At 51.2% G+C, this 27660-nt stretch overlaps 2 protein-coding genes across 2 annotated transcripts in view; one reads left to right on the forward strand and one right to left on the reverse strand.

The window, feature by feature from the left end:
- The first annotated feature begins 1002 nt into the window (after positions 1 to 1002).
- On the forward strand, positions 1003 to 16959 carry KANK4 (KN motif and ankyrin repeat domains 4). The gene is made up of 10 exons (XM_021542700.3): positions 1003 to 1893; positions 4767 to 4845; positions 6149 to 7855; positions 8805 to 8916; positions 10175 to 10405; positions 10930 to 11017; positions 11636 to 11855; positions 13211 to 13353; positions 14870 to 15070; positions 15674 to 16959. The coding sequence occupies exons 2-10, from the start codon at positions 4830 to 4832 to the stop codon at positions 15761 to 15763; spliced, it is 2808 nt and encodes a 935-aa protein (XP_021398375.3). The 5' UTR covers positions 1003 to 1893; positions 4767 to 4829; the 3' UTR covers positions 15764 to 16959.
- A 3401-nt stretch (positions 16960 to 20360) lies between these two features.
- PATJ (PATJ crumbs cell polarity complex component) overlaps positions 20361 to 27660 on the reverse strand; it is a 134416-nt gene continuing 127116 nt past the window's right edge. Inside the window, exons 41-43 of the mRNA XM_021542668.2 lie at positions 26242 to 26345; positions 24619 to 24742; positions 20361 to 23025 (exon numbers count right to left, since the gene is read on the reverse strand). Of these exons, the coding sequence (XP_021398343.2) occupies positions 22879 to 23025; positions 24619 to 24742; positions 26242 to 26345 (375 nt within the window). The 3' untranslated portion in view covers positions 20361 to 22878. The remainder of the gene's footprint in view (positions 23026 to 24618; positions 24743 to 26241; positions 26346 to 27660) is intronic.

The raw sequence follows: 27660 nt of genomic DNA on the forward strand, positions 1-27660 counted from the left end.
ATTAAAGCTTCCTTCTAGGTCTGTCCAGTGGGAAAACCAACCAACTCTTTCAGAACCACTTTAAAATCAGCACCGTATAGAAATATGCGTATTTTTCCTGTCGTGCTGCTTTGCCTGGAGAACACGAGCAGCAGAATGTGCTCAGAAAAGACACAGGAGTGTAACTAAAGCAGAGGAATTGGGCAGAAAACGAGGCAGCGTGCCCTGGAGTTGGTTTTGGAGCTCAGGCTCAGTAATTGCTTGTGGAAGCAGAAAGCCACGGACACGGAGTCGCGGCCCCGCGTGGGAAAGGCGGCATTTCACCGGCTGCTGAGATGATTTTTCATCCCTCGGGTACGAAGTTTAACCCATCCGTGCCTCGGGGAGGGCTGGCAGAAGGACAAACACTGCTGGTTCTCTGTGCTTCCTGCTAAGGCAAAACTCGTCTGCTTTTCTTCAAAGTTCATGTGTTAAAGTCCCGTGTGGGGGCTGCAGGGAGCTGGAGCAGTGCCAGCAGCTCTGCTCTCACACAGCGAGGGATGTGGTTTTCCTCCCTAGCATGAGATTGGGGTTGTGCTGCTCCTTCAGCCATGGGAAAGGTGCTGGCACTGCTCTGTGATGGGAGTCCCTGGTGAGAGCCCCCAGCAGAGCCCCCAGGTCACAGGGGATGTCTCCACTTCCCAGGATTTTCTTTCCCAGCCCTGGAAGAGTTTTGCAGCACCGAAGCCCTCGGCCTTTGCAAGCATGAGGTTGTTGCAAGTTCAGTGTGGAGAATGAGGGATTTGTCCCTGCTGCCAGCCTGGAGGGGCAGCAATCCAGGGTGCCCGAGGGGAATGCCAATGCAGGAGCTCAGGACAGGCTTGGGATGGGCACTCTGCCCGTCACTGAGCACATGCCACGAGTACCCTGCCCAAAATCACAGCATCCCAGACTGGTTTGGGTTGGGAGGGACCTTAAAGCCCTTAAATCTCGTTGCACCCCTTGCCATGGGCAGGGACACCTTCCACTATCCCAGGGTGATCCAAGCCCCATCCAACCTGGACTTGGCCACTTCCAGGGATCCAGGGGCAGCCACAGCTTCTCCGGGCAGCGTGTTCCAGTTGTCTGCTCTGCCAGCTGACCCCTGCCTTGCCTGCTGCCAGCTGGAAGCTGGGTTGGATAACCCCAGAGCCAAGGGCTGGCGAGTTGGATACGGAGAGTGCCACTGTCCCCCCGGGGACACTGGGACAGCCCTGCCCATGCCACCCATCCCGTCCGGCATCTCCCGGGGCTGTGGATGGATGGACACGGCGAGAGGGGCCGGAGCTGCGGGGACAAGGGGCTGTGCCTGCTCCACACGTGGGAATTTGGGGACACTGAGCCCTTCTGCCGCCCACGAGTGGTGGCAGCCGGCTGCGTTTCCTCGGGAGAGGCGCTGCTGGAATTGCTAATGCTCCAGCCCGGAGGTGCAGCATGCAGAGGGCTGCAGCTGCAGCATCAGGTACAGCAGCAGCGCCGTTAATTATTGACTCTCTCTTCAATTATCAGCCCTGATAAGGGGGCACCCCCCTCGACAGCCCAGGCAGCGCTTGGCGCTCTGTGTTTTCCAGGAAAAATAGCAATTCCGTGGAAAAGTAACTCATTTTACGCACCGGGACTGAGCTGTCCTCGCAAAGGTCATCCGAGAGCCGTGGGCTGCTCTGTTGGAAAATCAATCCCTCTTTTGTGCTCCTTGGTTTAAACTTGTATTTGCTTTGTGAGCAAGGTCACGGCTCAGCTGACCAACTTTGTAACTGCTGGAACAGGCTGGGGTCCAGCCACGCCGCGTTTGCTGCTCCGAACCCTTCGCTGCCAGCTCTGCCATGGGAGAAGATGCTTTGGAGGGAGGCAAGAGCTGCTGCTCCCCTGGGGGTTTGTAGGTGCCAGCCTGAGCAGGTAACCTGACAAAATGCTTTGCTAACCAGTTTTTCCTTTCACCACGAAGTGCTGGAGCTGCTGCTGCAGTGCAGGAGAACAGACAGGCAGAGCTCACATCATGTTGTGTTACAGCTAGCAAGACTGTGCCAACGTGCTGCTGGATTATCTTGTTGTTTATAGGCTCAGGGTTAACTGTTTCCCAGTTAAAATTACTAGCAAGACACGCTGGGAGAATTGATTTTGTGAGTATTTGTGGCATGTGGTTGAGTTAATTTGTTATTTAAATGTTTTGGGGAGTCATGGTGCTCTCCTTTCTGCTGGCTGGGGTGAATGGGGGAGCTGCTCACATTGCCTGGCAAGTGGGATGGAGTGAAAGAGGGGTTAAATGTGAGTGTAAAGAGCCAGCACTTGAGTCCAGGCTGGTTAAAAAGACAGTACATTGTCCCTGCAAACTGGCTGCCCCTGGGAATAAAACCACTTCGCTCTGTGCTGCTGCGTTCTCACATATTTGGCTTCTCCGTTTCCATTTCTGTACGTATTTATTCCTGCCTTGAGATAAACAGCCTCATTCCAATCTGGATTAATCCTCCCCATGGCCTCTCTGTATAGCAAAGGTAAGAATCAGCGATGCATGGGGAGAAAAAGAAATGTTCTCCAATTTTATTTAACAGAGAAAACTCAGCAAATGTAGAACCTGGCAGAGGGTCAGGCAAACAGGTTTTAGCAGGATGGAGACGCACCTAAAACTGTTACCCTGCCTCAAATGATGGGCTGGACCCTGGGTGTAGGGGTCTGCTACTTCTGGCAGATGACTTCATATTTTAATCTCATTTTTCTTAGGGACAGGCATGGGAGAGCAGCTATGGGGTCCAAAGAGGCACATTTTTGGCTCTAAGCCATCTTTTCCATGCCTGAGCTGCCCCGGAGGGGACAGGGGAACATCAGCAAGCTGGTTGGGAACATTCAGCATCCTTTTACAAGGCGATTTTGAAGTAGATTGGTCAAAGGAGAGTAGTCGTAGTATCAATTTGGGCTGCAGAGTTGGGACCTGGCCAGCTCATAAATGATCCAAATGTGATTATCTAGATGTTAAAAACCATCCTATGCACTGGCTTTCCCCCCTCCCTTCTGAATAAATGACCTAGAAGAGTGGAGTGTAGCTGGTCAGGCTGGAATTGGCTGCAGCTGGAAAATTAAGGGGAAGAAACAACATTTGAGGAAGAGGTTGGTGTTTGTTTTGGCATGTGCTGTTCAGTGGCAGGAGGAGACAGAAGGAGTTGTCCTTTGTAAAAGGAGTGTGGTTAATTGGAGAGCACTTCAGGAGCTTTCCAGGAGCTCACAAGGTGCTGGGTGGGCATCATTGAGACCCTCTGTGGCCCTGCTGGAGCTTTGGAGAGCTTTGATGTTCTCCTTGGGCTGGGACCTTCCTGACTTCCCATCGAGGCTCTACATTGACCATAAACATGCCCATGTGATTGACAACTGATTGTTTCTTTAAAAGGTTTTGATCTTTCGAAGTATTTGTTATAGAATCATAGAATGGCTTGGGTTGGAAGGAACCTTGAGGATCACCTCATTCCATGAAATGCAACCTTCCACCACCCCAGGTTGCTCAGAGCCCTGTCCAAGCTGGCCTTGGACACTTCCAGGGATGTGGCAATGTTCTGTGGTAACAATACAGCAGGATTTGACTTCATTTTTCAGCTGGTCTTTGGTAAAGGTCAGCTGGAGCCCCTTTGTGGGGAGCTCTGGAAATCTGGTCAAGTGCTGCAGCCCTCGCTGAGGCAAAGCTCTGCATGCAGAGAATGAGTTCAGACTCTGGTGTTTTGGTCCATGAGATGGGTGTGAGCTGGGGCTGGCTCAGCATAGGCTGGGTGCTGCCCGGAGAATGTTGGATAGCTCAGGGATGCACTGGAGGAGCAGGGCTGGACTTCCAAGGAGCTGTGGGGCCGTCTCTGGCCAGGAACCAAACACCAAACTAGATACTGTAAGGAGAATCATAAGCAAACAACCTACTGTTCAGGAAACTCCCACGTCATCCTCTGCAGCAGAAATTAAAACCAGACCTTCTCACTTGGAGCGTTGTTGTCCTTCTGACACAAGCCAGGGAGCCTCCTACTGTGATGTCCAACTGCTCCAGCCTCCTTCACCCTTCCCTGCCTCCTCCCTGTGCCTTTCTAAAGGAAATGGAGGTGAGAAGTTTCACCCAGGACCTTTCTTGGTTGTTCCCAGCCTTAATTTCTCATGCTCCAGGAGGGTCTCATCCATGTCCACGTGATGGGAAGGAGCTGGAGGGTAACACAGCCCAGAAATGACGTGAAGATCTCAGTGTTGGCTGTGGTAGATCTCCACCTGAAGTTGTTCCCTGAGCTGAAAGCAATCTGTCTGTGGTTCAGTGCAGTTTGGTGAAGGTTCTTTTTAACACTAGGGGCGTGCTCTGAAGTAATGGCTGTCATTTGAATGAGATTCAGCATAAATTTTGAATCTTTGCTTGTTATGGATTTAAAAAATAAAAAAAGCAGCAAACCAGTCATTTCTGTGTGTAGTTCAGGGAGCTTTTATCATGTTGGGTATCTCCAGCTCACAGGAGTCAGTGGAGAGTCCCTGTGCCATCGATCTCGGGTGATCCCAAATGTCTGTCTGTCCTCACTGTACTGCAGGGGATGTTTTACAGGGACCAGCTCCCTGGGATGTGTCACAAGTTGTTGTCTCTGGAAGAGGAGCTATTGATTTTAGCAGCTTCAAAGCCCTTGGACTCCACTGGTCTGCAGAAGGTGGGAAGTGGGAGGGGGGTGGCCTTTGAAGGCTTGTAAGGCTTTAAGGAGAGATGAAGTTCACATGGCTGAGCCTGTTATTTTATTAAATTAGGAGTATCCATTTCTTTTTTCAAGGGTGAAGCGACTCCTCAGTCTTTGTCAGAAGATGCTTAAGTGACAGCCCAGTTAGACCCCACCATGGAGAAGACAGAAGGTATGGAGCTTACAGGGTGGTTTTTTCTTCATTTATTCTTTAAAAAAAAAAAAAAAACAACCAAGCCCTGGAGTAATTTCCTTATCAGAAATGCTGTAAACAACCTGTTCTGTAGATGTGGGGCCAAGAGGTGAAAAATGCATCATTCATTATGATGCAGATTTCTTAAAAACCACGGCAAAGCAGGTCCCAGCTCTAGATCAGCACGTATTTGTCCTCCCATGCTCTGTGACAGATCCCTGCTCCCACCCTCCAGCTGTGCTCCTGCGCCCTGGGATGACCCCAGTGCTGTCTTCCCTCTGTCCTTCCTCTGACTTCCACGTGCTGCTTCCCACCTCAGTGATGCTCTGTGATGAGCAGCACCAAAATCTCTTCCAAATTGTCCTGGTCCTCTCCAGCTGCTGCACCAGGGTGGAGACAAAGTGATCAGCCACTGGTGCCTCCTCCTCACCGAGCCCAGCTTGTGTGCTGAGAGGTGCAGAGCATCCCAAACCACTGTGATTTCAGGGGCTTGCTGCATCCAGGAAAGTACAGAAATTTAACTGTTAACCCTCAAGGTGGGAAATTTGGGGGCTGTGAATGTTTGCAGGCTGGAGATGGCTGTGTTAAAGTGGGAGACTCTGTCTGAGAGCTGTTGTTTGCCTGTGCTGGCTGGGTTGGCAAACTCAGTGACACCCATTTAGTGGTGATTTGCCTCAGTGAGGAGCTGTGCTGGGAGCTGAGCCGGTCACCTTGGGATGCGTGTTCTGCATGGCTGCAGCTCTGAGCAGCAGCTTCTGCCCAGATCCATAATTTTCAAGGAATAATTTGTGACCTGGTGGTTGCAGGTGAAGCGAGGCAATGATTTTCCTGCTCGGTTGTCACTGCTTATGCCACTGAAAAGTTCAAACCAAACCAAAAGCCTTGAAAAATGTCATTGTCATAGATTGATCCTACATTCTATTATTGAGCTGGATTTATTATCCACCAAGCAGTTCTCTGTGCCTACACAGACATGTAGCTCTGCCTGCAAAACCTGCTGCTTGCTTAATTGCCAATTAGAGCCATGATTTCAGGAAATTTTTGGCTTCCTCGGTGCAACAATTACCTGATGCACCTCTGGAAAACCAGATCAGAGCTTGGTGCGTGTCACTGTGTCTCTGCACAGCTTCACCACGAGCCTCCACGATAATGAGCTGCAGCCCCTGCCTGCCCAAAACTGAGATGAAAAGAGAAAAAACATCCCCCTGCTGCTCTGAATTTTTTTTTTGTTTTCAAAATTCAATAATTTCTTTTTTTTTTTTTTTCTGGTGGGTTGTTTCAGCAGATGGCCAGCCACCCAAACCCGATGGGGACAGGGAGCAGCCCCGCAGCCTTCCGTACTCCCTGGAGACACCCTACGGCTTCCACTTGGACCTGGACTTCTTGAAGTACGTGGACGACATCGAGAAGGGCAACACCATCAGGCGGGTCCACATCCAGCGCCGAGCCAAGCAGCCCAAATTCAGCACCCTGCCCCGCAACTTCAGCCTGCCCGAGAGCGGCTCCCGCGGCTGCTCCGCCGCTCCCAGCAAGAGCTGGACCTCGAGCTGCTCCTTCCCGCAGCGAAAGGCATCCCTGGGGGAGGATCCCCCGCGGGCCCCGCTGCCGGCCGAGGAGCCGCAGCCCAGCTACCGGCGGCGGGCGCTGCTGGCGGAGACGCGGCGGCGGGCGGAGCCGGGCGGGCCGCGGCCGCAGCTGCTGCGAGCCTCCAGCCTGCCCGAGGCGCTGCCCCCCGGCCACAGCGCCCCGGCAGAGCCCGTCCGGAGCCGCCCCGAGCCCGGCTCCGGCAGCGCCGCCCGCCCCAGCGCGGACAGCGCGGACAGCCCGCCGCGGGACGCGGGCTCGGAGCGGGAGCGCTCCGGCGGGGCTCTGCCCGGGCTGCAGCCCCCCCGGCAGAGCCAGCAGCTGCAGGTGGTGATGGAGAGCGGCGCCGAGGAGGGCGATGCCGCCGCCGATGGCTCCGACGTGGCCCCGGCCGCCCTCCGGCTGGCGGAGGAGAACGTGGAGCCTGCGGAAAGCGGGCTGAGTGTGAGCGAGGTGGATGTGAATGTGCTGAAGGAAGATGAGGAGAGGAGTGGCCAGGCTGGAGGGGACAAGGAGAGCGGTGTTCACCGTGGAGAGCACAATGAGGTCATGGCGCTGAAGCAGCAGATCGCTGACCTGCAGGAGCAGCTGGCCAAGAAGAAAGAGGAGCTCAGGCTGGTCAGGGCAGCGCTGGAGCAGCAGGATCATGAGATCCAGGAGAAGGAGAAAAGCATTATGCTGCTGGCCAGCTCCAAAGCTCAGCTGGAAGAGCAGCTGCGGCAGGAGAAGTCCAAAGGGGCCGAGCTGCGGAGGCGGTGGGGCAGCGGGGCTTCGCAGCGCCTCGATGCCGCGGTGAACACCGAGCTCTCCCAGGTGCCGGGGCTCAGGCGGGTCCAGGACAAAGGCATCAACGTCAACATCCCACTCTCCACCAGATCCATCGGCTGCGGCTCCCACAGGGCAGAGAACACCAGTGCACGGGCCGTGGAGGCGTGCAGGGAGCAGGGCCTGGCAGGTGCTGGGGCAGAGGGACGTTCTGGTGAGGCCAGCCTGGAGGCCGGGCTCCCTGCTCCGTGCTTCACCCCGCTGCAGATCCACGAGCACCCCGGCGACGACAACCACAACCACCAGGACTCCCTTGGCCCAAATGCAGCCGAAAGCAAGGCAGGCTTTGGAGAAGATAAACCTCGGGAAGGGCTGCAAGAGGAAAGTGCTGGTCACGAGGACCTCCCGGCTGTTGACCCCATTGGCCAATATGTAAAAAAGATCCAGGAGCTCCTGCAGGAGCAGTGGCTGTGCTTGGAGCACGGGTACCCCGAGCTGGCCAGCGCTATCAAGCAGCCGGCCTCCAAGCTCAGCTCCATCCAGAACCAATTAGTTAATTCCCTAAACTCCCTGCTCTCTGCCTACTCCTCGCAAGGGCCCGTGGATAAGGAGAATTCCAACACGCACTATCAACAGTTGGGTAAATAATATTGGCACAGGCATCGATGTGTCCGGGCCAAATCCTTTCCCATTTATTCCAGCGTGGAGCAGGGGGGATGTGGTGGAACAGTTGTTGTCAGTCAGATCAGGAATAGTCTCGACAAAGCATGATGAGAAAGGCAAATCTGTGCACGTCACAAGTTATGGATCTGACATGGTGAAAAGTAAACAAAATGATGTAGGAGCTCATAAAGCAGTGGCTCATTTATATGCAGGGTCAGCTTCCAAAAGTTGCCACACTGGTGGCTGTTCCATCAAATAAACATTCTTTTTATTCAGATTGGACATCTCAGTTTGCAAGAATATGAGGCTGGTGCTCATCTGGGGTAAATCCGTGTGGAGTTCTCCAGAACCCAAACCAGTCAAACTAACTGAGCAACCAGGCTGGGAAAAGACCTGTCCCCACTCACAGACCTTCATCTAAAATAATTTTAACTTATATGAAGATGGGATTCCAATGCTTGTTCTCTGGGGGAGGGAGGGAAGGGACTTTCAAATAGATAAGTGACTTATTCCTTAATATATAGAAGCTATTCAAAGTCTAATGGAAAAACTCATCCATGTAGTATTATAGCAGATTTATATAGGAATTTTCCAATGCATTACTGCTGGGGGGAAAAACCCCCAAAACCAAAACAGTATTACGAGAGTAAAATCTACTTATATTCATAGGACAAATACATAATTCCCGGTCACTTCCTTTATATTCCCAGTCACCTGGAGATGTTTGAGACCTGTATTAAAGGTGGCAGGGCAGGTTCAGATTGTGGTCAGCTGCATCTGCAGTTTTGCAAGACCTCAAAAGACTCTCATAAGATGAAGTAAGACGCTTACAATTATGATTTGTGGCTTGTTGCTAGAGATTGGGAATAATTATTGCTAATTATGGCACATCTGCTTAATTAATCTATTATTTTGTATTTTGGTAGAAAACTCTCCAACCACAAGTCTTAAATCCATCATGAAAAAGAAAGGTTATGGTTTCCATGCAGGAGGCAATGGGACCAAAAAGAATCTCCAGTTTGTTGGGGTAAATGGTGGGTAAGCATCCATTCAGAAGATAAAAACTGCCTTTTAACGTGGAATGTCCTCAGTATCGCTGGAGAAGTCATTCTTTCTCCCCCTCTCTTCCCCTCCTGATTAAAAGGCCAGTTGAAATAGAGCCTCTCTTCTCCCTTCTTTAATCCAGCACTGATAACCTGTGAGTAACCCCTTGAGGAAGGGTGGTGGAGTGCTCAGAGCAGCAGGGACATGCTGGGGACTGACACTCGCTGCACACCCTTCTCCTGGGGCTTCCTCCAAAACCCAGCTGGGGAAGGTGGGAATATTCCATGGGAAGATTCCATGGGAAGATTCCCACTGACCTTGGTGAGCTTTGGAGGAGGCCAGCACTGCCGGGGTAGGCACGCTGCCACTAACCTGCCCCCATGCTCCAGCAAAGCCAACAGCACTTGGTTCAGGGCCTGGGAAAAGACTTCTGGTAAATAAGGAATTCCCTTGGGGTGAAGGAGATTTTAGGTTGTGCTCCCCATTCCAGGTGTGTCCAATATCCAGCACTCCTTGGCCTGTGAGCTGAGCAGAGGTGGCATGAAGAGTGCAGGACACGTGTCACTGTCCCTGGGCTGGCAGGCAGTGTGTGCCAGCTTGGGTGCTGCTTTCTGCTCACCCGCTGCTCCTCTGAATTCCCACCTGCTGGGCTCTGCCAAGTGGGTGCAGCTTGTAGGGACTGGAGGAGTCTTGGTTACTTTGAGGAAAGTCCTGGGGTCTGTCAGAGTGAACGTTCTGTTTTGTGGAAGACATTATTGATATTAATGCTTTTAGACAACCAGAGGAGAGATCTCTGTCAGGGCTGCTGGAATGGTGGATTCAGCCCAAAAGACTTCAGCCCAAAAGACTTCAGCCCAAAAGACTCCAGCCCAAAAGCTGTGCAAACACAGCTTTTGTCTCGTGCTCCTCGAGGCTGCCGATGCCGCCAGTCCCTCCGTGCCACAGGGGCCGTGCTGCTGTCACCCTGCCACCGTGCCAGCAGCCCCCAGCCCCTGCCCGGGCTGTGTGTGATGGACATCCCTGCAAACCCTGAAGTAACCTTGCCTGCTGCTCATTAACTGCTTCTGTCACACTCCTGCTGCTTAAGGAGCCAAACAAAGACTAACCCCGACTTCGGCTGTGGCTCAGACCTTTTAACCTGCTGCTTGCCACTCTGGGCTTCACCCAAGGGCCAGTGGGGTCCATGAGCCTTGGTCAGGCCCCGTGGCTGCGGCTGGGGAAGGAGGGAGTAACCTGTGGTGTCCTCAAATAGCTACGAGACGACGTCAAGCGAGGAAGACACCAGCTGTGAGGACAGCGCGTCGGACGGCGACACCGAGACCGAGGGCAGAGCCAGGGACGTGGAGCCCGAGCAGCCTGGAAGGGAAAGCAGAGGGGCTTCCTCAGGGGAGAAGTGTGAGGATGATGATGATGATGATGATGATGATGATGAGCAGGAGGAATCAGCAGGAGCAGCACCCCGCTCTCAGCACCAGGCTCACAGGTAAGCAGGACGCCGGGTGGTGACCGTGCCTCGGTGACACGGCTCTGCAGGGCTGGTCTGGGGCTTCTTCTGGTGGAACAGCAGTGGTGACCTCTGCAGGCAAGGGAAAAGGCTTTAAAGAGCTAAATATTTGGTGAGTTACTACAGAATCTAATGGGGATTGATTCAGGCCCTACACTCGACACTGAGTCATGTCTGGTGAGTTAGCTCATTTCTCCCCTCTCATGGAAAGTTTTTTTGGTGAAGTTCTTTGCAGGTTCAGAAATAGGATTTTTTTCCCCCCCAAACTTAATAGATGAAGTTGACCACACAAATCTGTGACTCTGGGCTTAAACCTCTGCCTAAGTGCTTAGCTTTGTACCTAAAATCTGTGTCAAGTCAATGGGACAACTTGTGTCCAATAACTTAAAACACTTAAATGTGTTGAACATATTCCAACCTAATCTGCCTGTGTTCTCCTACTTGGCTCAATACCTCCTGCAAGTCCTGTCCCATGGTGGACTTACAAAATCTTTTGCCTTTAGATGCAAACCCTCCGAGGATTTCCTTGCCGCCTGCCAGCTCCTCAGTGAACACCTCCCAGAAATCAGGAGCAGAAGCAACAAGCATCTGGTACAGATCTTTCCCAGTCCCGTTTCAGACACGGTTCATGCTCTCTGTTCGCTTTAATGGATGAGATTATCCCTGTGGCACATCTCAGGCTGTGCTCTGGACAGCTTTGCGAGGAGGGGGGGGGCTGAGGTGACATCTGAGTCAGTTTTACAGCAGCCAAAAAGAAAGGAAGAGAGGAGGAGGGGGGGGGGGAAGAAAGATGAAGGGTTTGTCTGGTTACTCATCCAAGTTACCACAGGAAATTCCTTTCCCCCTCAAGTTGTAGCAGCGATCACAAACCCAAAGCCGAGGCTGGCTGGGTGGTGCCAGAGCAGCGGGGCCAGGAGCTGGGGCAGGGACACCGAGGGTTGTGCATCACCTGCTTTGATTACAAGAGCACCCCAAGGTGGGGTTTTGGCCTGTGCTTAAAATAACCTCCCAAATCCCTTTAGAGCAGCATTGCACAAGTGGAGGCTGCTGCCTGGCTGAGGCTTCAGGTGCTTTTCCAAGTTGCAGGAGGAGAAAGAGGCACAGGGAGCAGTGAAATCAGCCTGGGGGCTGCTGAGAGCAGTGAGATGTCCAGGCAGGAGGCCCTGACACCGACCAGGGACACTGACGGTGACACCTCGGTGTCTGCAGCAGCACGTCCTCGGCTCCATCTCCCAGGAGTGGTTCCAGGTGTCCAGCCACAAGTCTTCCAGGCCACAGGTGGTGGCAGCGTACCTGGAGGCGCTGAGGGACATCCAGCCCCAGCTCCTGGAGGCCGTGGTGAACCTGCCCGACAGGAATGGCAACACAGCTCTCCACTACAGCGTGTCCCACTCCAACTTCCAGGTTGCAAAGCTCCTGCTGGACACGGGTAGGAACGGCCACTCTGCTCAGCCAGGGCTCCTGTTGGGCAGGGGGTGGCAATGGCTCCTGCCAAGGGGTCGTGGTCCCGTGAGGGATGGCTGCACAGGGAGCAGGGGACATGGACAGTCCAGACGTGACAAACACTGAAGGAGGTCCAGGATCCTCCCAGGGTCCTCCCAGTCAGGAGCTAAAGGAGGTGGGACAGAGGTGGGGCTGAGGACTAACCTACCTGCAGCCATGCAGGAGACAAACATGAAGGCAAGGTCCATCCAGTGGAAAAACAGGCCCAAGCTCCATCCAAAGTACAAAGATAAGGCTGAAGTCCATCCAGGAGACCTGGCTGACCTCAAGACCAGCATCCTCCCCCATAGCTCAGCTCTGGGCCCATGGATGTAGGTGGGGGTCCAGCTGAGGCTCCTGAGGGACATGAAGGCTCATTAGTGCCCTCACACATCTTGAGGGCTTTGCAGCCTGACTTTGGATCCAGCAACCCTGAACCATCCCCAAAGGGATGTCCCTCATGGCCCCAGTCCAGGTGGGATGGGGTGGCTTCCCAGCTTCTTGCAGTAGCCAAAGCCACATCGTGGTTTGGGACAGGAGGATCAGACCCCTGTGAGGATAAGAAACCCCCCAGCACCACAGAAAAACTCCCATGTTAAACTACTGAACTTTCAGCTTGTGTTGCAATGAAAGAACAAAAATCTCAGCTGAGTTTGTTACAGGGCAAAAATGTGCTCGTGCTCTGAGAGAATAGAGGCACTTTGGCCTTTTTTCATGGGCTGGACAATCCGTGAAATGTTTGGGAAATGGCAGATTATCATACACATCTATAAACCGATTGTTGCTGCAGAGGCGCGGGCAGGGAAGGGTTTGAGGCAGCTGGTTCCTCAGGGCGAGGCTGGACTCCAGCCCTCACCCCCACACACGGCTCATTCCTCGTGGAGGAGCCTAAATTGGGCTCTTTTGAAGTGAAAAATGAGTGAAACGGGGCCAGGATGTTTTCCAAGCCCGTTGGGTGATGGGCGTCTCTCTGCTGCTCCCTTGCCACGGCAGCCAAAGCAAACAGCCCACAGCTCCAACCAGCATGTGCTTGAGGCATTAATTATCCCCCTTTAATTTCTACTTGTTGTGGTCTTCAAAGTTAATTGAGTTGACCTCAACAGTTGTAATTAACTGTAGCACCAGGGGCCATTAGTGCTGCGCTCACCAGCCTGGATATTCAAAACAGATAAATCCCTGCCCTGTGTCATTCTGGAATAACTCCTTTTTCTGGGAACAGAAGATGCCACACGTTGTTTGACTCCTTCTTTCCTTTCTGTTCCCTCTGGGTGATCCCCCACGGGCCGGATCCATCCCCTGCAGGCGTGAGCTGCCTGGACCTGCAGAACCGTGCTGGCTACACGGCCGTGATGCTGACGCCGCTGGCGGCCCCTGAAACCCGGCAGGACATGGAGGTGGTGATGAGGCTGCTGAGGGAGGGGGATGTCAACCTCAGAGCTGCCCAGGTGTGTGGCAGGAAGCAGCCGGGCCAGGAATTTGGGTTCCTTCACCTCCCATGGCAGCGCCAGGGGGAGGCTGGGCAGCAGGAGTGGGGTGGGAGTTGCTGCTTCCCAAACGTTCCCAAAGAAACCTCACCTGAATTGCAGCCTGGCCACCCAGCAGCTCCCTGGGCCAAATGGAGAAACTCCAAAAAAAAAAAGGTTGAAAATTTTGCAGATGAGTTTTTCTGAGGCAAAAATCAAACGTGGCGCCGGGGAGGAGCAGCGAGGGGTGAACCCCAGGGCGTGGGAGCCCCAGGTTTGCTGGTGAGCTCCGTCGGAGTCACACGTTTTGGCTCAGGGATGGGAGCGCCCTCACCCAGCTCATCCCAAACTAAAATCACTCCAGATGTGAATAAACTGCCCAGGGGGATTTGGGGAAGCCACATCTGGGGGCAGCTGGGCAGTTTGGCCATGCTGCTGCGAGGACCTTCCACAAGTGAACAGGCGGCTCTCACAGCACCCGTGAGGAGCCCCAGTGTGGTTTGATAAGAACGTGCAGGGGGAGCCAATATTAATATGATTGATTATCATTGATGTACCATGCAATGCTGCCATACGTGGTTATGGATGTGGATTAGTGGTGGGCTTGGCAGGGCTGGGTTAATGGTTGGACTCAGTGATCTTAGAGAGCTTTGCCAATCTAAATTATTCAATTATTACATATGTGAAACAACATTATTATTATTATTATTATTATTATTATTATTATTATTATTACCACCACCCGGACATCCTGAGCGAGCAGGGCTGTGGGGGGAGGTGGGCAGGGGATGCTTGGGGAGTGCTCAGCCTGTCCCTGTCCCTGTTCCCATCTCTGTCCCCGTCCCCGTCCCCATGCCCGTCCCTGTCCCCGCTGTCCCTGTCCCTGTCCCTGTCCCGTCCCTGTCCCCATCCCTGTCCCGTCCCTGTCCCTGTCCTGTCCCCATCCCTGTCCCATCCCTGTCCCTGTTCCCATCCCTGTCCCTGTCCCTGTTCCCATCTCATCCCTGTCCCATCCCTGTCCCGTCCCATCCCTGTCCCATCCCTGTGCCCATCCCCATCCCTGTCCCATCCCTGTCCCTGTTCCCATCCCTGTCCCATCCCTGTCCCATCCCTGTCCCTGTCCCATCCCTGTCCCCATCCCCATTCCTGTCCCATCCCTGTCCCCATCCCCATTCCTGTCCTGTCCCTGTTCCCATCCCTGTCCCTGTCCCTGTCCCATCCCTGTCCTGTCCCTGTCCCATCCCTGTTCCCATCCCTGTTCCTATCCCTGTCCCATCCCTGTCCCTGTTCCCATCCCTGTCCCATCCCTGTCCCTGTCCCTGTCCCATCCCTGTTCCCATCCCTGTTCCCATCCCTGTCCCATCCCTGTCCCATCCCTGTCCTGTCCCTGTCCCTGTCCCATCCCTGTCCCCATCCCCATCCCTGTCCCGTCCCTGTCCCTGTCCCATCCCTGTCCCATCCCTGTCCCATCCCATCCCCGTCCCGTGCCGTCCCGCAGGGCGGGCAGACCGCGCTGATGCTGGGGGTGCGGCACGACCGGCCGGACATGGTGCGGGCGCTGCTGTCCTGCCGCGCCGATGTCAACGCGCAGGACCAGCAGGGCAGCACGGCGCTGATGCTGGCCTGTCGCCAGGGCAACGCCGACATCGCCCGGCTGCTGCTGGCGCAGCCCGGCTGCCTGGTCACGCTGACCGACAAGGTGAGGCTCCGCAGCATCCCCGGGATCCCAGCGCGGCTGGCATCTCGTGTGCCGGGCAGCGATCCCCCGCGGGTGGGTTTGGAGGGGACAAGTGAGGTTTCAGTCCGTTTTCGGATCTGGGCATTGCTTTTAGGAGGGTACCCCTGGTTTTGGGGCTGCTGTGCCGTGGGTGGGGTGGCTGTGACAGCCACAGGGTGAGCAGGAGCATTGGTGTAACCCTAAAGAAACCCAGATGAAATCCTGGCCATGTGGAATCGGCAGAGCTTCAGCTCCAAGGATGTAGCAGCAATTAACTCCTCCCTGAGAACAGAGCCTCTCCATGGGGATGTGTGGGATGGAGATGGGTGGAAATTCCTCCTGCTGGTCCACAGGGCTGCGTTTGGAACGATGGAAGTGTTTTCTAATTAAATTTTACAATTTTATCTGAGCCATGCAGGAGGGCACCGGGGCCGGGCAGAGCCACAGCCGGGCTGGGTTTGGTGTGGCCGAGGCCCAAAGGGGAGTTTGGGACGGTGACTCGGTGTAAGGCAGGGAGGAATGGAAGGTTTGGGGAGGGAGCAGGGATTCATTCTGGCAGTGATGTCTCACCTCTGTGTCCTGCAGGGAGGGAACTCGGCGCTGTCCCTGGCCCACGGGGACGTCGCCGCGCTGCTGCGAGCCCACATCGAGCTCAGCCCGTCCCTCCCGGTGTGAGCAACACTGGGAGCCAGCACTCCCCCTGACAGCGGGGTCACAGGGCAGGAACCTCCCTGCACCACCAACAAAGCTCCCTGTGCCTCATCCTCCTTCTTCACAGCCCTGATCTGTGCCACAAACAGCTCCAAACTCTCCTATTCTCTCCTTCCGGGGGAGATTTGGCAGGTGAGCACCCAAAACGAATGAGAAAAGCACATTAGAGCAGCAATACTCAGTCTTTTGTAACCTGAGGTTATGGGTGTCCTTTTAATCGACTACTTAACTGTATCTCATTTAACTCGTAAGTTTGTGTCCTAATATTTATTATCAGCTCTTCTGTAAGTAGTGGCAGGCAGCGATTACTCAGTGTATGTAACAACAAACACAAGCTGGATGGATTATGGAAAGCATAAAATCCTATTTATGTTTGCTTCTGCGGGTCTGATATAAGAATTAAAAATTAATGCTCTAGGAAAATATTTGAGTACGCCAGACCCAAACAGGCAGACATTGTTTTGCCTGGATTTGGAATTACCATATGGCTGTTATTTTTCCCTAATTAAGTTTGAGCTGACGGGGAAGTGCAGCCCATTGACAGGCTCTGAATCATGGTGGGGTGGGGCAGGGCATTCCAAGCACTGGAAGATCCCAGCAGATTCCCATCCCAGGGTGTGGTAATGTTGTCCAAGAGCTCCGTGGAGTGGCTTTGCTGGCAGATGCCTTTTGGAGCAGCGTTTGCTCCTTGCTTTGCCTCTGCTCAATTTTCATATTCCCAAATATTCCATTTTAATATTCCCAAACTCCTCCTGTAAAGCCGAGCCGTGATTTAGGTGCTGGAGCACCCACAGGGTCCAGCTCACCTCAAGTCAGAGTTTTTTCTCCCTGATTAGTTAATTACTCTTTTTTTTTTTTTTTTTTTGTAAGCAGAAGTAAATTCTAGACCACTGTGGTTGTTGTTCAGTCAGTTCACATAGTGAAAAAATGTATCTGAGCTGCCTTGTGCCCCCATCCCTGCAGGGAGGGGAGAACAGCCCTGACCTCTGTTTTCCATGGAAATCTGCCATCTGCTCAATTTTCTTTCCTTTCTTCACATTGTCAGTCCAGAGCATTCACTATCTCAAACTAGTATCTGCCTTTCTTTTTTTTTTTTTTTTTTTTTTTATCTATAACCCAAAATGCCTCCTTTATGTACAAATAAAATATATTAAACCTTTCTTTCCCTGTGTGTGTTCCTGTCCGCATGGCTGTGGCTTTTCTGAGGTGACTTCCCACACCTGCACAGCACCAAACCAACAATTTTTGAGGTTTATCTTCAGATCAGTAACACCCCCCACATCCCCAGGGGGGTCCCTGCACAGACAGGACAAGGTGGGATATTTTTTTTGCAGGAATTTCCCCGATTTGTGTACAAAAGCCAGCACAGGCATCTCTGCCAGGCCCAAGTGTAAACAAAAAGAGCCATAACACAATTTTTGGACAGTTTTCACTGAGTTTTTTTCCCTGACAGCTCTGGATCCACACTTGCAGACAGGAATTTTCCTGCTGCTTCCCTGAGGAAGGTGAAAGTTCCAATTTCAGCAGAATAAATGTGGGAGATTTTCTGCTCATCATGGGGGTGGCTTTGGGAAGTGCCTGCCTCCCCCTCGATTTGGGGACAGGGAACTTCATTTTGGGCTGTGCTGCAGCTCTGCAGGGAGGTACCACAGAGTTTTCTGCCTTCCCCTACCCTCTCCAATGCCCCTTTCCCTCCTGTTCCCATCCCTGCAGCCCAGGCTGTTGATTTTCTGATTTTTTTTTGTTGGTTAACTGCATCCCCAGGATGTTGATTTTCATCCCTGTAATTCCTCGTAATTCCTCTTTGCCCTTCAAACCATCTCCCCAGGGAGGAGCAGCTCCCCCAGGATGATCCCCTGGAGCAGCTCCTCTGCTCCTCTGGACCCCAAGGGATCAAGGGTGGGTTGATACTTCCCCTGGCATCTCCCAGTGCCCAAAATTCCTGCTGTCCAAGTACCAGGCTGCACAAAAAAAAAAATCATCTGTGGGATCTCAGTGCCACGAAGAGCCAGAGCCAGCCTTAATTTATACATTCCATTATCACTGTAGAGATCAAACTAAATATAGGCAAGGAGAAACACACCCCCAGTGCGAGCACTGCGCAGGACAAATGGAGACAATTAAGTCACAGCAAGGAAAAGAATTAATCTAATGATCTTCACAGGCTCAGCAGCCAGCAGCCCATCAGCCATGAGGGGAAAGGATGAGGAGGAGCTGGGCTGAACACGATTTTTCCACTCTCCTTATGGGCATTTCCAGTGTGTCCCTTTCTTTTGCTGCACGGAGAGGAGAGGGGACTCTGAGGGTCTCATCTGAAGCACCTCAGTGGTCAGGAAAAAACACTTTGCTCAGCCTTGACAGGGTGAGAGAGCTGGGCATGGAGAAGAGAAGGCTTGAGGGAGACCGCAGAGCTCCTTGCAGTGCCTAAAGGGGCTCCAGGAGAGCTGGAGAGGGACTGGGGACAAGGGACACAGGGAATGGCTGCACTGCCAGAGGGCAGGGATGGATCAGAGATCAGGGATGAATTCTTTGTGAGGGTGGGCAGGCCCTGGCACAGGGTGCCCAGAGCAGCTGTGGCTGCCCCTGCATCCCTGGAAATGTCCCAGGCCAGGCTGGAACAACCTGGGACAGTAGAAAGTGTCCCTGCCCATGGCAGGGGGATGGAACTGGAGGATCTTTTAAGGTCCCTTCCAGCCCAAATCACTCCAGGATCCATCCAAAGAAAAACATCTTCTCTTGAGATGATAATCAGCCAGAACCTGCCCATCAGCAGTGTGGACAGTGTCAGTGCAGCGGCTCTCAGCAGAATTTAATGTTCATAGAAGAAGCAGAAGTCTCAGCAGCAAAGACAGATTTCTTTCTGCAGGGGCAGTGCACTGACTGCTCCTCTGCTTTGGGGTCTGTGGGGCCAAGCTGGCCCCTGTTCTGTCCCCACAGCTCGGTGTGGAAGGGCCAACCTGCCCTGTTTTTGCCAGGGTGGAAGGCAGCTACCAGCAGGAGTGAGATGGGCCAGGATTTCCTATCCAAAAAAACCTCCTGTCACTGTACCCAGGTGTGTCCTCCTTGCAGCACCCCCTGCTCACAGTCTGGGAGTTTGTCCTTCCTGGGCTGGGCTGAGAAGATCCTCAGAGCATCCCTGGGGGCAGCTCCTCAGCCTGGGCCTCCAGCCCTGCAAGAAGGCTGCAGAAATGCAATATTTTGTCAACTGCTCCATCTAGTGCCATTTCAGCAGAAAAAGCATGCAGAGCACAAGGCTCAGAGCCCTGCTGGGGCCTGGGCAGCTTTCCCTGCCTGCCTCTGGAGTGAGGATGTGCCAGCACCAGCCCTGCTCCAGTCCTTGCAGACCCAGAACCAGGAATCCTGACCCTGTTTTTCTCATTCTTCTCTAGATGGGATTATAAACCTTTAGGTGGAAACATCTGCCCTGGAAAACATTCCTCATGAGCACTTTAACTGCTCAGGGGTCCCTTAGGTTGGACCAGACTTGGAGCAAGCTGGGGAAGTGGAAGGTGGCCCTGTCCGTGGCTGGGGGTGGAATGGGATGAGCTTTAAGGTCAGTCCCAACCCAAACCATTCTGGGATTCTGTGATCCTAAATAAAGAGGGAATGAGGAGTTTGTGCTACCACTGCATATTTTCCTTTTTCTGTGCAGGAATTGGGAGTAAACTCTGCTTCCTCCTCACCAGCCTTGGGAAGGCAGCAGAGCCCTCAGAGCCCACCTGGAAAAGGCCAAAAGCAAAGTCAGGGTGACCCTTGTTCCTTTGCCATTTGGGACGCTGCAGAACACAGGAACACAGGTCTCTCTGATTTGCTGCCATCCTAGAAGGTGCAGCTACCACAGGAAGGTGCATTTTGGAGAACAAACCCCACTAAGAGGGGTACCAATGATCATGGCAGTGTTTAACCAGGACATCAAACCACAAATCCAGATATGTGACCCTGTGGGGAAAGACGAAATTATGCACAACTGCAAAAACGGATGTTTTATACATGTGTGACACTAAATTAATTCACTCCAGTGCTTTCAGGCAGAGGGACATTAATTGCTCCAACCTTGGCATAATCACTTTACCCCCACAGGCTCTATGGATGTCACACTTCCAGGGTGGTAATTGCCATGGGATTAATTACAGGGAATTAAGGGGCATTACAAAGATTCCTCATCAGCAGGATAATGAGGTGGAGCCCCTCACCCCTCCAGGCTGACCTGCTGGCCCCAGCAGCCCAGCCAACACCAGCACATCGTAACCTGGTTATGACTTGGCCAAGAAATGCCAAGAGCCCTGAGATGGCTCCTGCTGCTGCCACTGCCCAGAGCAGGTTTTTCCATGTCTCTCAGGTGAGGAAGCTGATGGCAGGACTGTGAACAGCACATGGCCCTTCTAAAGCAAAGGCTCTGCCCCCCGAGTCCTCAAACCAAAGCAGGAGAACCCTTAGGACAAGAGGAAACAGAGAAAAAGTTTTGCCAGAGGAGATTTAAACTGGTTATCAGGGTAACATCTCATGCATCAGCTTTTAACACTGACTTAAATTAAAATACAGAATAAAACAAATGCACAACTACTTATGCAACTGAGCTTTATTTAGAACCTTTGAAGTCATAAAACGTCTCATTTTGCTGATCTACGTAAACATACAATCAGGAGGTTTAATTGCTTTTTCCCTTGCGCAGAAATAAAAGTTTTAAACAAACCAGAACACCCCCACCCAGACAAGCGTGATGCAAACTGAATTCTCTGCCTTGGCCCTGCACGTGGAGCATGGTCACTGGTTTATCAATTAATTGCAATATAATTTTGTTTTTGGCTGTAATATATTCGAACACACAAAGTGCAAATTACAAGAAGCAGAAAATGTTCTCTCTCCTTCTGAGCAACGAGAAGTGCAAAATGTCTCAGCCCATAAATTCTATTATTTATGTCTATGAACTGCATGTGCTTCACAGGCTAATAAATAGCCATGTACAACTTCATTGATTAAATGTGGCAACATCTCAGGGTCGGAATGCAATGGCTATAAGAACACAGGACAGAAGAATCATTCCCTTTGGTTGATAAATTCCACACACTGCCGCTGAGGGTACCTCCTCACACCTCACCCTGAACTCCTGCATGCCTCAGATACTTGTGCAACCAAAGCAGTTTGTTAGGATTTCTCCAGTTTTCTACATCTGGAGATATTCCTGTGCATCTGCAATCAGGATTCCACTCACACCTCACTTGGCACATCAAACAGGACACTGGGAATCCACTGAAAATGAGAAGTCTCTTCCAGGCACTATTAAGGGAATACCCACCAATGGTTCCAAGCAGGCTAAATGCACTTTGTGATTACCTAAAGTTATGGAAAACTTTCCAAGGAAATAAGGAAAATCCTTTCCCATGAGAACTTATCACAGCATTCCAGTCTCAATGTAGCTCACCTCACTTCAGGACTGGTTCCTGTATGTAAAATGGGGAAAATTCCATTAAATTACACAGAACAGCTGTACCTTTAACACCTCCCTGCACTGCTCAGTTATTATACTGCAGATTTTCGTCCTTCTTTCCATTTAATTCCTGGACTTTTTCACACAAACTGAGCAGCCAATTCTGACCCCACCCCCTTTCATGTCTCCCGGCTACATCACCATTATAAATTGCCAAATAGTTCCGAATCAGACTGGGCTGATTCCTCCAAACCCCCTCCTGCTCCTCTGGATAGGAAGATTAACCCCCAATGCCTTGCACTGCCAGGAATCTGCCTGCCAAACTCATCTGCTAAATCACCAAGGCCACACTCACATAATCACTGCTTCATGGCTGGGACATGGAATGAAGTTGGGAAGTTTTGGCTGAACATTCCTGCACCCACCTCCAGAGAGGCACTGACCCAGAGGGGGACCAGCCTTGGGAAGGCTCCTCGTGGGCTTCAGACCCCAAAAAACTGGCTGAGGGATTCAACTGAGCTGGAGGGGGTTGAGGAACCTCATCCCAAACTGCTGCACCTGGCTGTGGGAGATCATCCCAGCACTGCCTGGTAGTGCCCAGCATTACCCAAAATTGACTCTGGCAGCCCCAGGAGAGGAGCATCCTCCATGATCCATGAAAGCCTCTTCCTGCACTACTTGACCTTGGGCAGACTCTTGGAAATGTGCATCAGCTTGGGGTTTAGGATGAACTCCATTGAGCCGGAGGCACTGCTCACCATCATTCCTAGAATTACAGGATCACATTCCCAAAAGCAAACTTTTTGCCTTCATTAAAGTTTCAGGATGAACAATTATGCTGCAGCTTGGCACGACAACAACTGCCTTTGTATGCGACATGCCTAGCATATATCAGCACATTTCTTCTTAAAAAATATAATTAGAATAGAATGAGCTACGCTGTTGTTGTTCATGCTGCCTAAATACCTGAAAAGGCTCAAACATTTTAAAAGCCTAAAAAAATAAATTTCCCTCTCCCCTCGTTTGTTTTTCATGCTAAAGGCTGCAAATTGACACATCACAGTAATTACCTCTGACTAACTTCCATAGACCTACCCAAAGAGATAAACATGAGAAGTTCACATTTGACTATCAGACTTACTGTGCCGAGCACAAATAATTTCCCAGAGGAGAATTTGATATTTCATCATTTGGAACAGTGGTAATTTAATTACATTGCTAATGTTTTCTGGCATACTTGAAAGAACAATTAGCATAAGTAAATCATGAGTGAGATGACAAGTCACTCGGCATTTATTTCTGCTCCTCAGATGAGATCAGCTGATGATCTGAATTCTCTTTTGTGTGCGAACTGATTCCAGGTTCAGCAGTCGCGACCGGGGTTCACACCAGCGGGGACAAACCGACGCGTTAAATAAAGCGCAACGCGCCGTGTCCTTTGGAGTTCCTTAATTAAAACTTGTCCAGAGAAACCTCTGAAGCCACCAGAAGTCGTGGAGGGCGGGGAGAAAGGCTGAAAAAACGTGGGAGGCTGAATGAAGCTGGAGATGCGCGCTGCCGCGCCCGGCAGCGGCGGGAACGCTGATCCGCGTTTGCCAGGCTGTGCTGGGGGCTGGGCGGTGTTTGATGGCCTAAAAGAACTCGGCTGGTCTCAGGACAGCACTGTCAGGGTCACTGTCCCCCTCTGGCGCTTCAGGATGGCCACGGCCTGGTCGTGGGTGACGCCTTCCAGGGCCTCCCCGTTGACGGCCACGATCTGGTCCCCGCGCTTCAGCCGTCCGTCGTCGGCCGCCGCGCCCTGCAACGGCAAAGTGGGGCTCAGCGTGGCACCCCCAGGCTCCTGAGGCCCGGAACGCTGCCTGGGATGAGGGATGGAGCTCTGGGAATCCCTCATGGACAGGAGAAATGGCAGCGCTGAGCTCCCCCTGAGCGCCGCCACCCGTCGCTCCCCACCCTGCCAGGGGACGCGCCCAGGAATACAGAGGTGGCTCTTCCCTAAAAATAGGCCTGGGGAGAGACTGGATTTTATGATCATGGAGAGGCTTGTTAAAGCAGCATTTAAATGTACTCCATGCCTCATGGCTAAGAAAGAGTTGAAAAAGTGGGGAGGGAAAGGGAACCAACCTGGGCACTGCCCCCAGACCCAGGCAGAGATAAAGAAACAGCCTCGGGTTGTTTAGGTTGAACATCAGGAGAATTCTGTTCACCAAAAGATGCCAAGCATTGGAGCAGACTGCCCAGTGGAGTCCCCAGCCTTGGAGGGATTTAAAAGCCACGTGGATGTGGCACTTGGGGACTTTGGATGGCAGTGCTGGGGGCATGGCTGGACTCGGTGATCTCAGAGGGTTTTTCCAGCCTAAAAAGTTCTGTGACAGTTCTGAAAGCTTCCAAAGAGCTTTAGAAATGGCTCCTCTCCTCCAGATGTCTCAGGGAAGTTCTGTCACCTAAATCCCAAGCCCTGCCTGCCCAGAGGTTGGCTCATGGTGACTGCAGGAACTTCAGGTTCCATTTAGTCATGCTCACATCTAGAAACCTGTAACCCTAAGTACCACTTAAAAGGCACAATATTTTAATAATTTCAAATTGTAAAAATACCAGCTGCTTGTGGTTTGAGCCCCAGAAGAGCTGGAGCAGGAGATATGGCTCCTCCTTTACCTTCAGACAAAGTTTTCTCAACTACATAACCTACCCTGCCACAAGTGTCACCAAGCAGGCACAGGGTAAGCAGCTGCATGTGACAGACTTCACAATTATTTCATGGAAAGTATCCCTAATTCCCACTGGTTTTCTTCCCTCCCTTCCATTTCTACAATTCCCTTCATGTGGCCATGCCTGACATGTCTTGATGGCTCATTTTTGGGGATGGGTGGGAAAAGAGGCATTTCTCCCTCCTATAATTTGCTGTATTAGGATTCTTCCCCAGCCTCAGAGGCTGGAGCTCTCTGTACCTGGCAGGGACCCCCAGTCCCCCCAGACACTCAGGGCTGGGATCAAAGATGGGCTAATTCCTGTTTTTTCATCAGGATACAGCATCTCTGCAATTCCCTCACTCCTGCACAGTGGGAGAAAAAGATGCCTTCAATACCTCCTGTAAATCTCTTGGAGAGTTACAGATAGAAAACTGCCTTATAAATATTTTAATGTGCAAACCCAAGTTTCCCAAGTACACAGAGCAATTTTGCTGAGACAAAATGCCTTGTTTCAGCCATCAGTAATATGAAATATAAACTGAGAAGCCAGCTATGAGTTCTGGGTCCACTAACTCACAGCAATCTACTCAGACATTACATTCTGCTTTCTGCTACATGATATATTAACCAAGCCCAATCTTAGGTTTATTTTTAAAGATAATACAGAAAAAAAAGGGGAGAAAGCGAAAAATAAAAGATACCTTGGCAAATATAGTCTTGACATAAATGGGCAGGTCTCCATGGGGACTTCCATATCCCCCTACAATACTAAATCCCAGTCCATCAGAGCCTTTCTCCAAAGTAATAATCTTAGGTTGAGGTGCTCTGAAAACACAATAAATATCACTTAGATAAGCAATGTCTGTCTCTGGGGACTTTATGCAGAAGGAACACTTACACAGACATTTATCTATCATGAGGTTTTTTTCACACAGTCACAAACCATGACCCTTGCACTGGAACATTCCTGCAAAGCCCAGAGTTCAAAGGCTGCTCCGTGTGCTCCAGCTCCTCATTTGGAAAAAAATATTTTTAAGTATTGTATTATACCCATATGCCTGTGCTCATAACTCCAGAGCTCATTAGTTGGAGCCTGAGCTCTTCAGAGATTTTCTCTGCCTACACTGAGCAAAGGAAGATTTTTTTGGGGGTTTTTTTGTGGAATTTTGACCACTCATGCAAATTTATCCATCTCAAATTTGAAATTAGTGATTTCTGCATGTGTCAAAAGAACTGCTGGGGACAGAAGGTGGTCAGGTGCTGGCACAGCTGCCCAGGGCAGTGGTGGAGTCCCCAGCCCTGTGTGGATGTGGCACTTGGAGACATGGGTCAGTAGTGGCCTTGGCAGTTGGACTCGATGATCTGAGAGGGCTTTTCCAACCTAAACCATTCCATGATTCCATGAAAGCCATTTGGCATCTTCCACCTATCTAATAGGTGCAGCCAAGCCAAGTAGTATCTATGCATTTTTTAGGACATACCTAATTCTGCTTCATATTTTCAGCTCCAAATTTCCCTGCTGCTTTGGTATGAATAAAAAAAGAATACAAATCCTTTTTTAAAGCAAGCAGTTCTTTGGGAGCAGCAATAAAACCAGTATCTCACATTTGAAGACCACAGAATGCAGCATAAATAGCTCAACTTCTACACTCAACCCTCCTGAGGGAGGGCAGCAGCTTCTTAAAATAAATACAATGAACCACAGAATGAAAATGAAGAACATAATGAAAATGATGAGCTGAAATGGAGAATAAATTAATTTCAAAAGGGTAACTGGGATGTTACAATGTGAAAATCACATGATGGCGAATGAAGAATGGCAGGGCTGGACCTCCAGCTTCCACCACCACACACAAGTGCTGCAAGCAGGAATGATTTAACTGGATTTTTTTTTTTTACTCATAAACCTATAAAGATTGAAAAGACAAAGTCCTGGGACATTTTTTTGTAAGCTGTTTTTAACACCTTTGGCATCAGTCTGCCAATACCAAATTATTTCAAATTGCTATGATCAGAACTCCTTCCAGATGAGGAAGTCTGGACAAGGGCAGAAATACCACATCAGCACAACATCAAGGAAGAAAAGGGATACTTTTTCCTTAAAAAGCACCCAGAAATAGTGCTTGGAAACACATTTTGTGCTTATTTACTCAAGCAATTTCTCTCAGCAGGCGAAGACAGACACGAGCCCACCATCAGCTTGGGGAAGGTCACAGAGTTTTCATTTTAAAGGTGATGGAAAAGCAGAGAGAGAAGCAGTGGGAGGGACCTCATTGCACCCTTTCCCTAGCCCAGAAATCCACCCCAGCTCTGCAGGAACTTACTCAGGATCCTCGGCGGGATGCTCGGAGGGCAGGCTCTGGCTGCAGCCCGTGGACATGCTCTCCAGCTGGCTGGCAATGGCACTGATGTTGGTGTCAGCCACCACCTGGGCAAGGGGATGCAAGGAAATACCGTTTGGAAAATCAGCTGTTGGCTTTTTTCACAGAATCACAGAATAATGAGGTTGGAAGAGACCTCTAAGATCATCAAGTCCAACCTATGCCCTAACACCACGACTATAGCACCAAGTGCCAAGTCCAGTCTTTTTGTAAACATATCCAGAGATGGTGATTCCACCACCTCCCTAGGAAGACAATTCCAGTATTTTATTATTCTTCCAGTGAAAGATTTTTTCCTAATATCCAACCTAAACCTTCCCTGACATAGCTTGTGGCTGTGTCCTCTTTTTCTGCCAGTTGCTGCCCGGTGGAAGAGATCGACCCCCACCTGTCTAAAACCTCTTTTCAGGAAGAGGAGATAAAGTCACCTCTGAGCCTCCTCTTCTCCAGGCTAAACAGCCCCAACTGTTTGCCCCAAAAAGCTTTGAAACTGAGTCCTACTCTCTGGAATCTCCAAGGGTTCCACACTTTCAGGTTAGGAGCAGCCACCCTTCTGGGGGTTCAATGCAAATTTTGCTCTGAAGCTTTCTCTTGCCCTCACAAGGCTCTGAGCAAAGGGGAAGATCTTTCTGGGGTAATCCTGAGAAAAAGGTTGCTTTTCCAAGGAAAGAGAGCCAACACAAATGCTCCAGGATTGTCTTGAAAGAAACCACCATAACCTTTAGGAGAACACTGAGATCCAAGGGACTATTGGGCAAAAACCCTGAAATGCCTCAGGCTGGTTTGCTTGATAAGCAGGGAACAAATTAATCCTTGGTTTTGACTTCTCTGGATTTTGAGCATGAAAACAAACTGGTTTGTTCAGCTTCCCAGTTCTGGGTCCTCTGTTATTCTGAGAACAGCCTGAATGATGCTCTGAGGGCTGGAGCACCTTTCTATGGAAAAGCTTTCTATGGAAAGGTTTCTTTCTCTAGGCTGGGAGAGCTGGGGTGGGGGTTCACCTGGAGAACAGGAGGCTCCAGGGAGAACTCAGAGCCTCTTCCAGTGTCCAAAGGGGTTCCAGGAGAGCTGGAGAGAGACTTGGGACAAGGGATGGAGGGATAGGACACAGGGAATGGTTTCCCACTGCCAGAAAGCAGGGAGAGATGGGATATTGGGGAGGAATTCCTTCTGTGAGAGTAGTGAGGCCTGGCATTAACTTTATTTTTAATTTAGTGATGCCGATTTTTATTTACTTTTTTTTTTTCTGGAAAATTTTCAAAGAAACCACCACAAAGTGGTCTGAAGTATTTATAGCTGAAAGGACATAAATTTCCCAACAAGTACACGCTGTGGTTATCCCCTAACTCCATCTCCCTCGGA

Source organism: Lonchura striata, chromosome 9 (genome assembly GCF_046129695.1).
Source record: "Lonchura striata isolate bLonStr1 chromosome 9, bLonStr1.mat, whole genome shotgun sequence".
Taxonomy (NCBI): Eukaryota; Metazoa; Chordata; class Aves; order Passeriformes; family Estrildidae; genus Lonchura; species Lonchura striata.

Coding starts and splice junctions, on each gene's coding strand:
- KANK4 (XM_021542700.3), top strand. Junction 11,856..13,210: donor AAAGCTCCTGCTGGACACGG/GTAGGAACGGCC, acceptor CATCCCCTGCAG/GCGTGAGCTGCCTGGACCTG. Junction 13,354..14,869: donor TCAACCTCAGAGCTGCCCAG/GTGTGTGGCAGG, acceptor GCCGTCCCGCAG/GGCGGGCAGACCGCGCTGAT.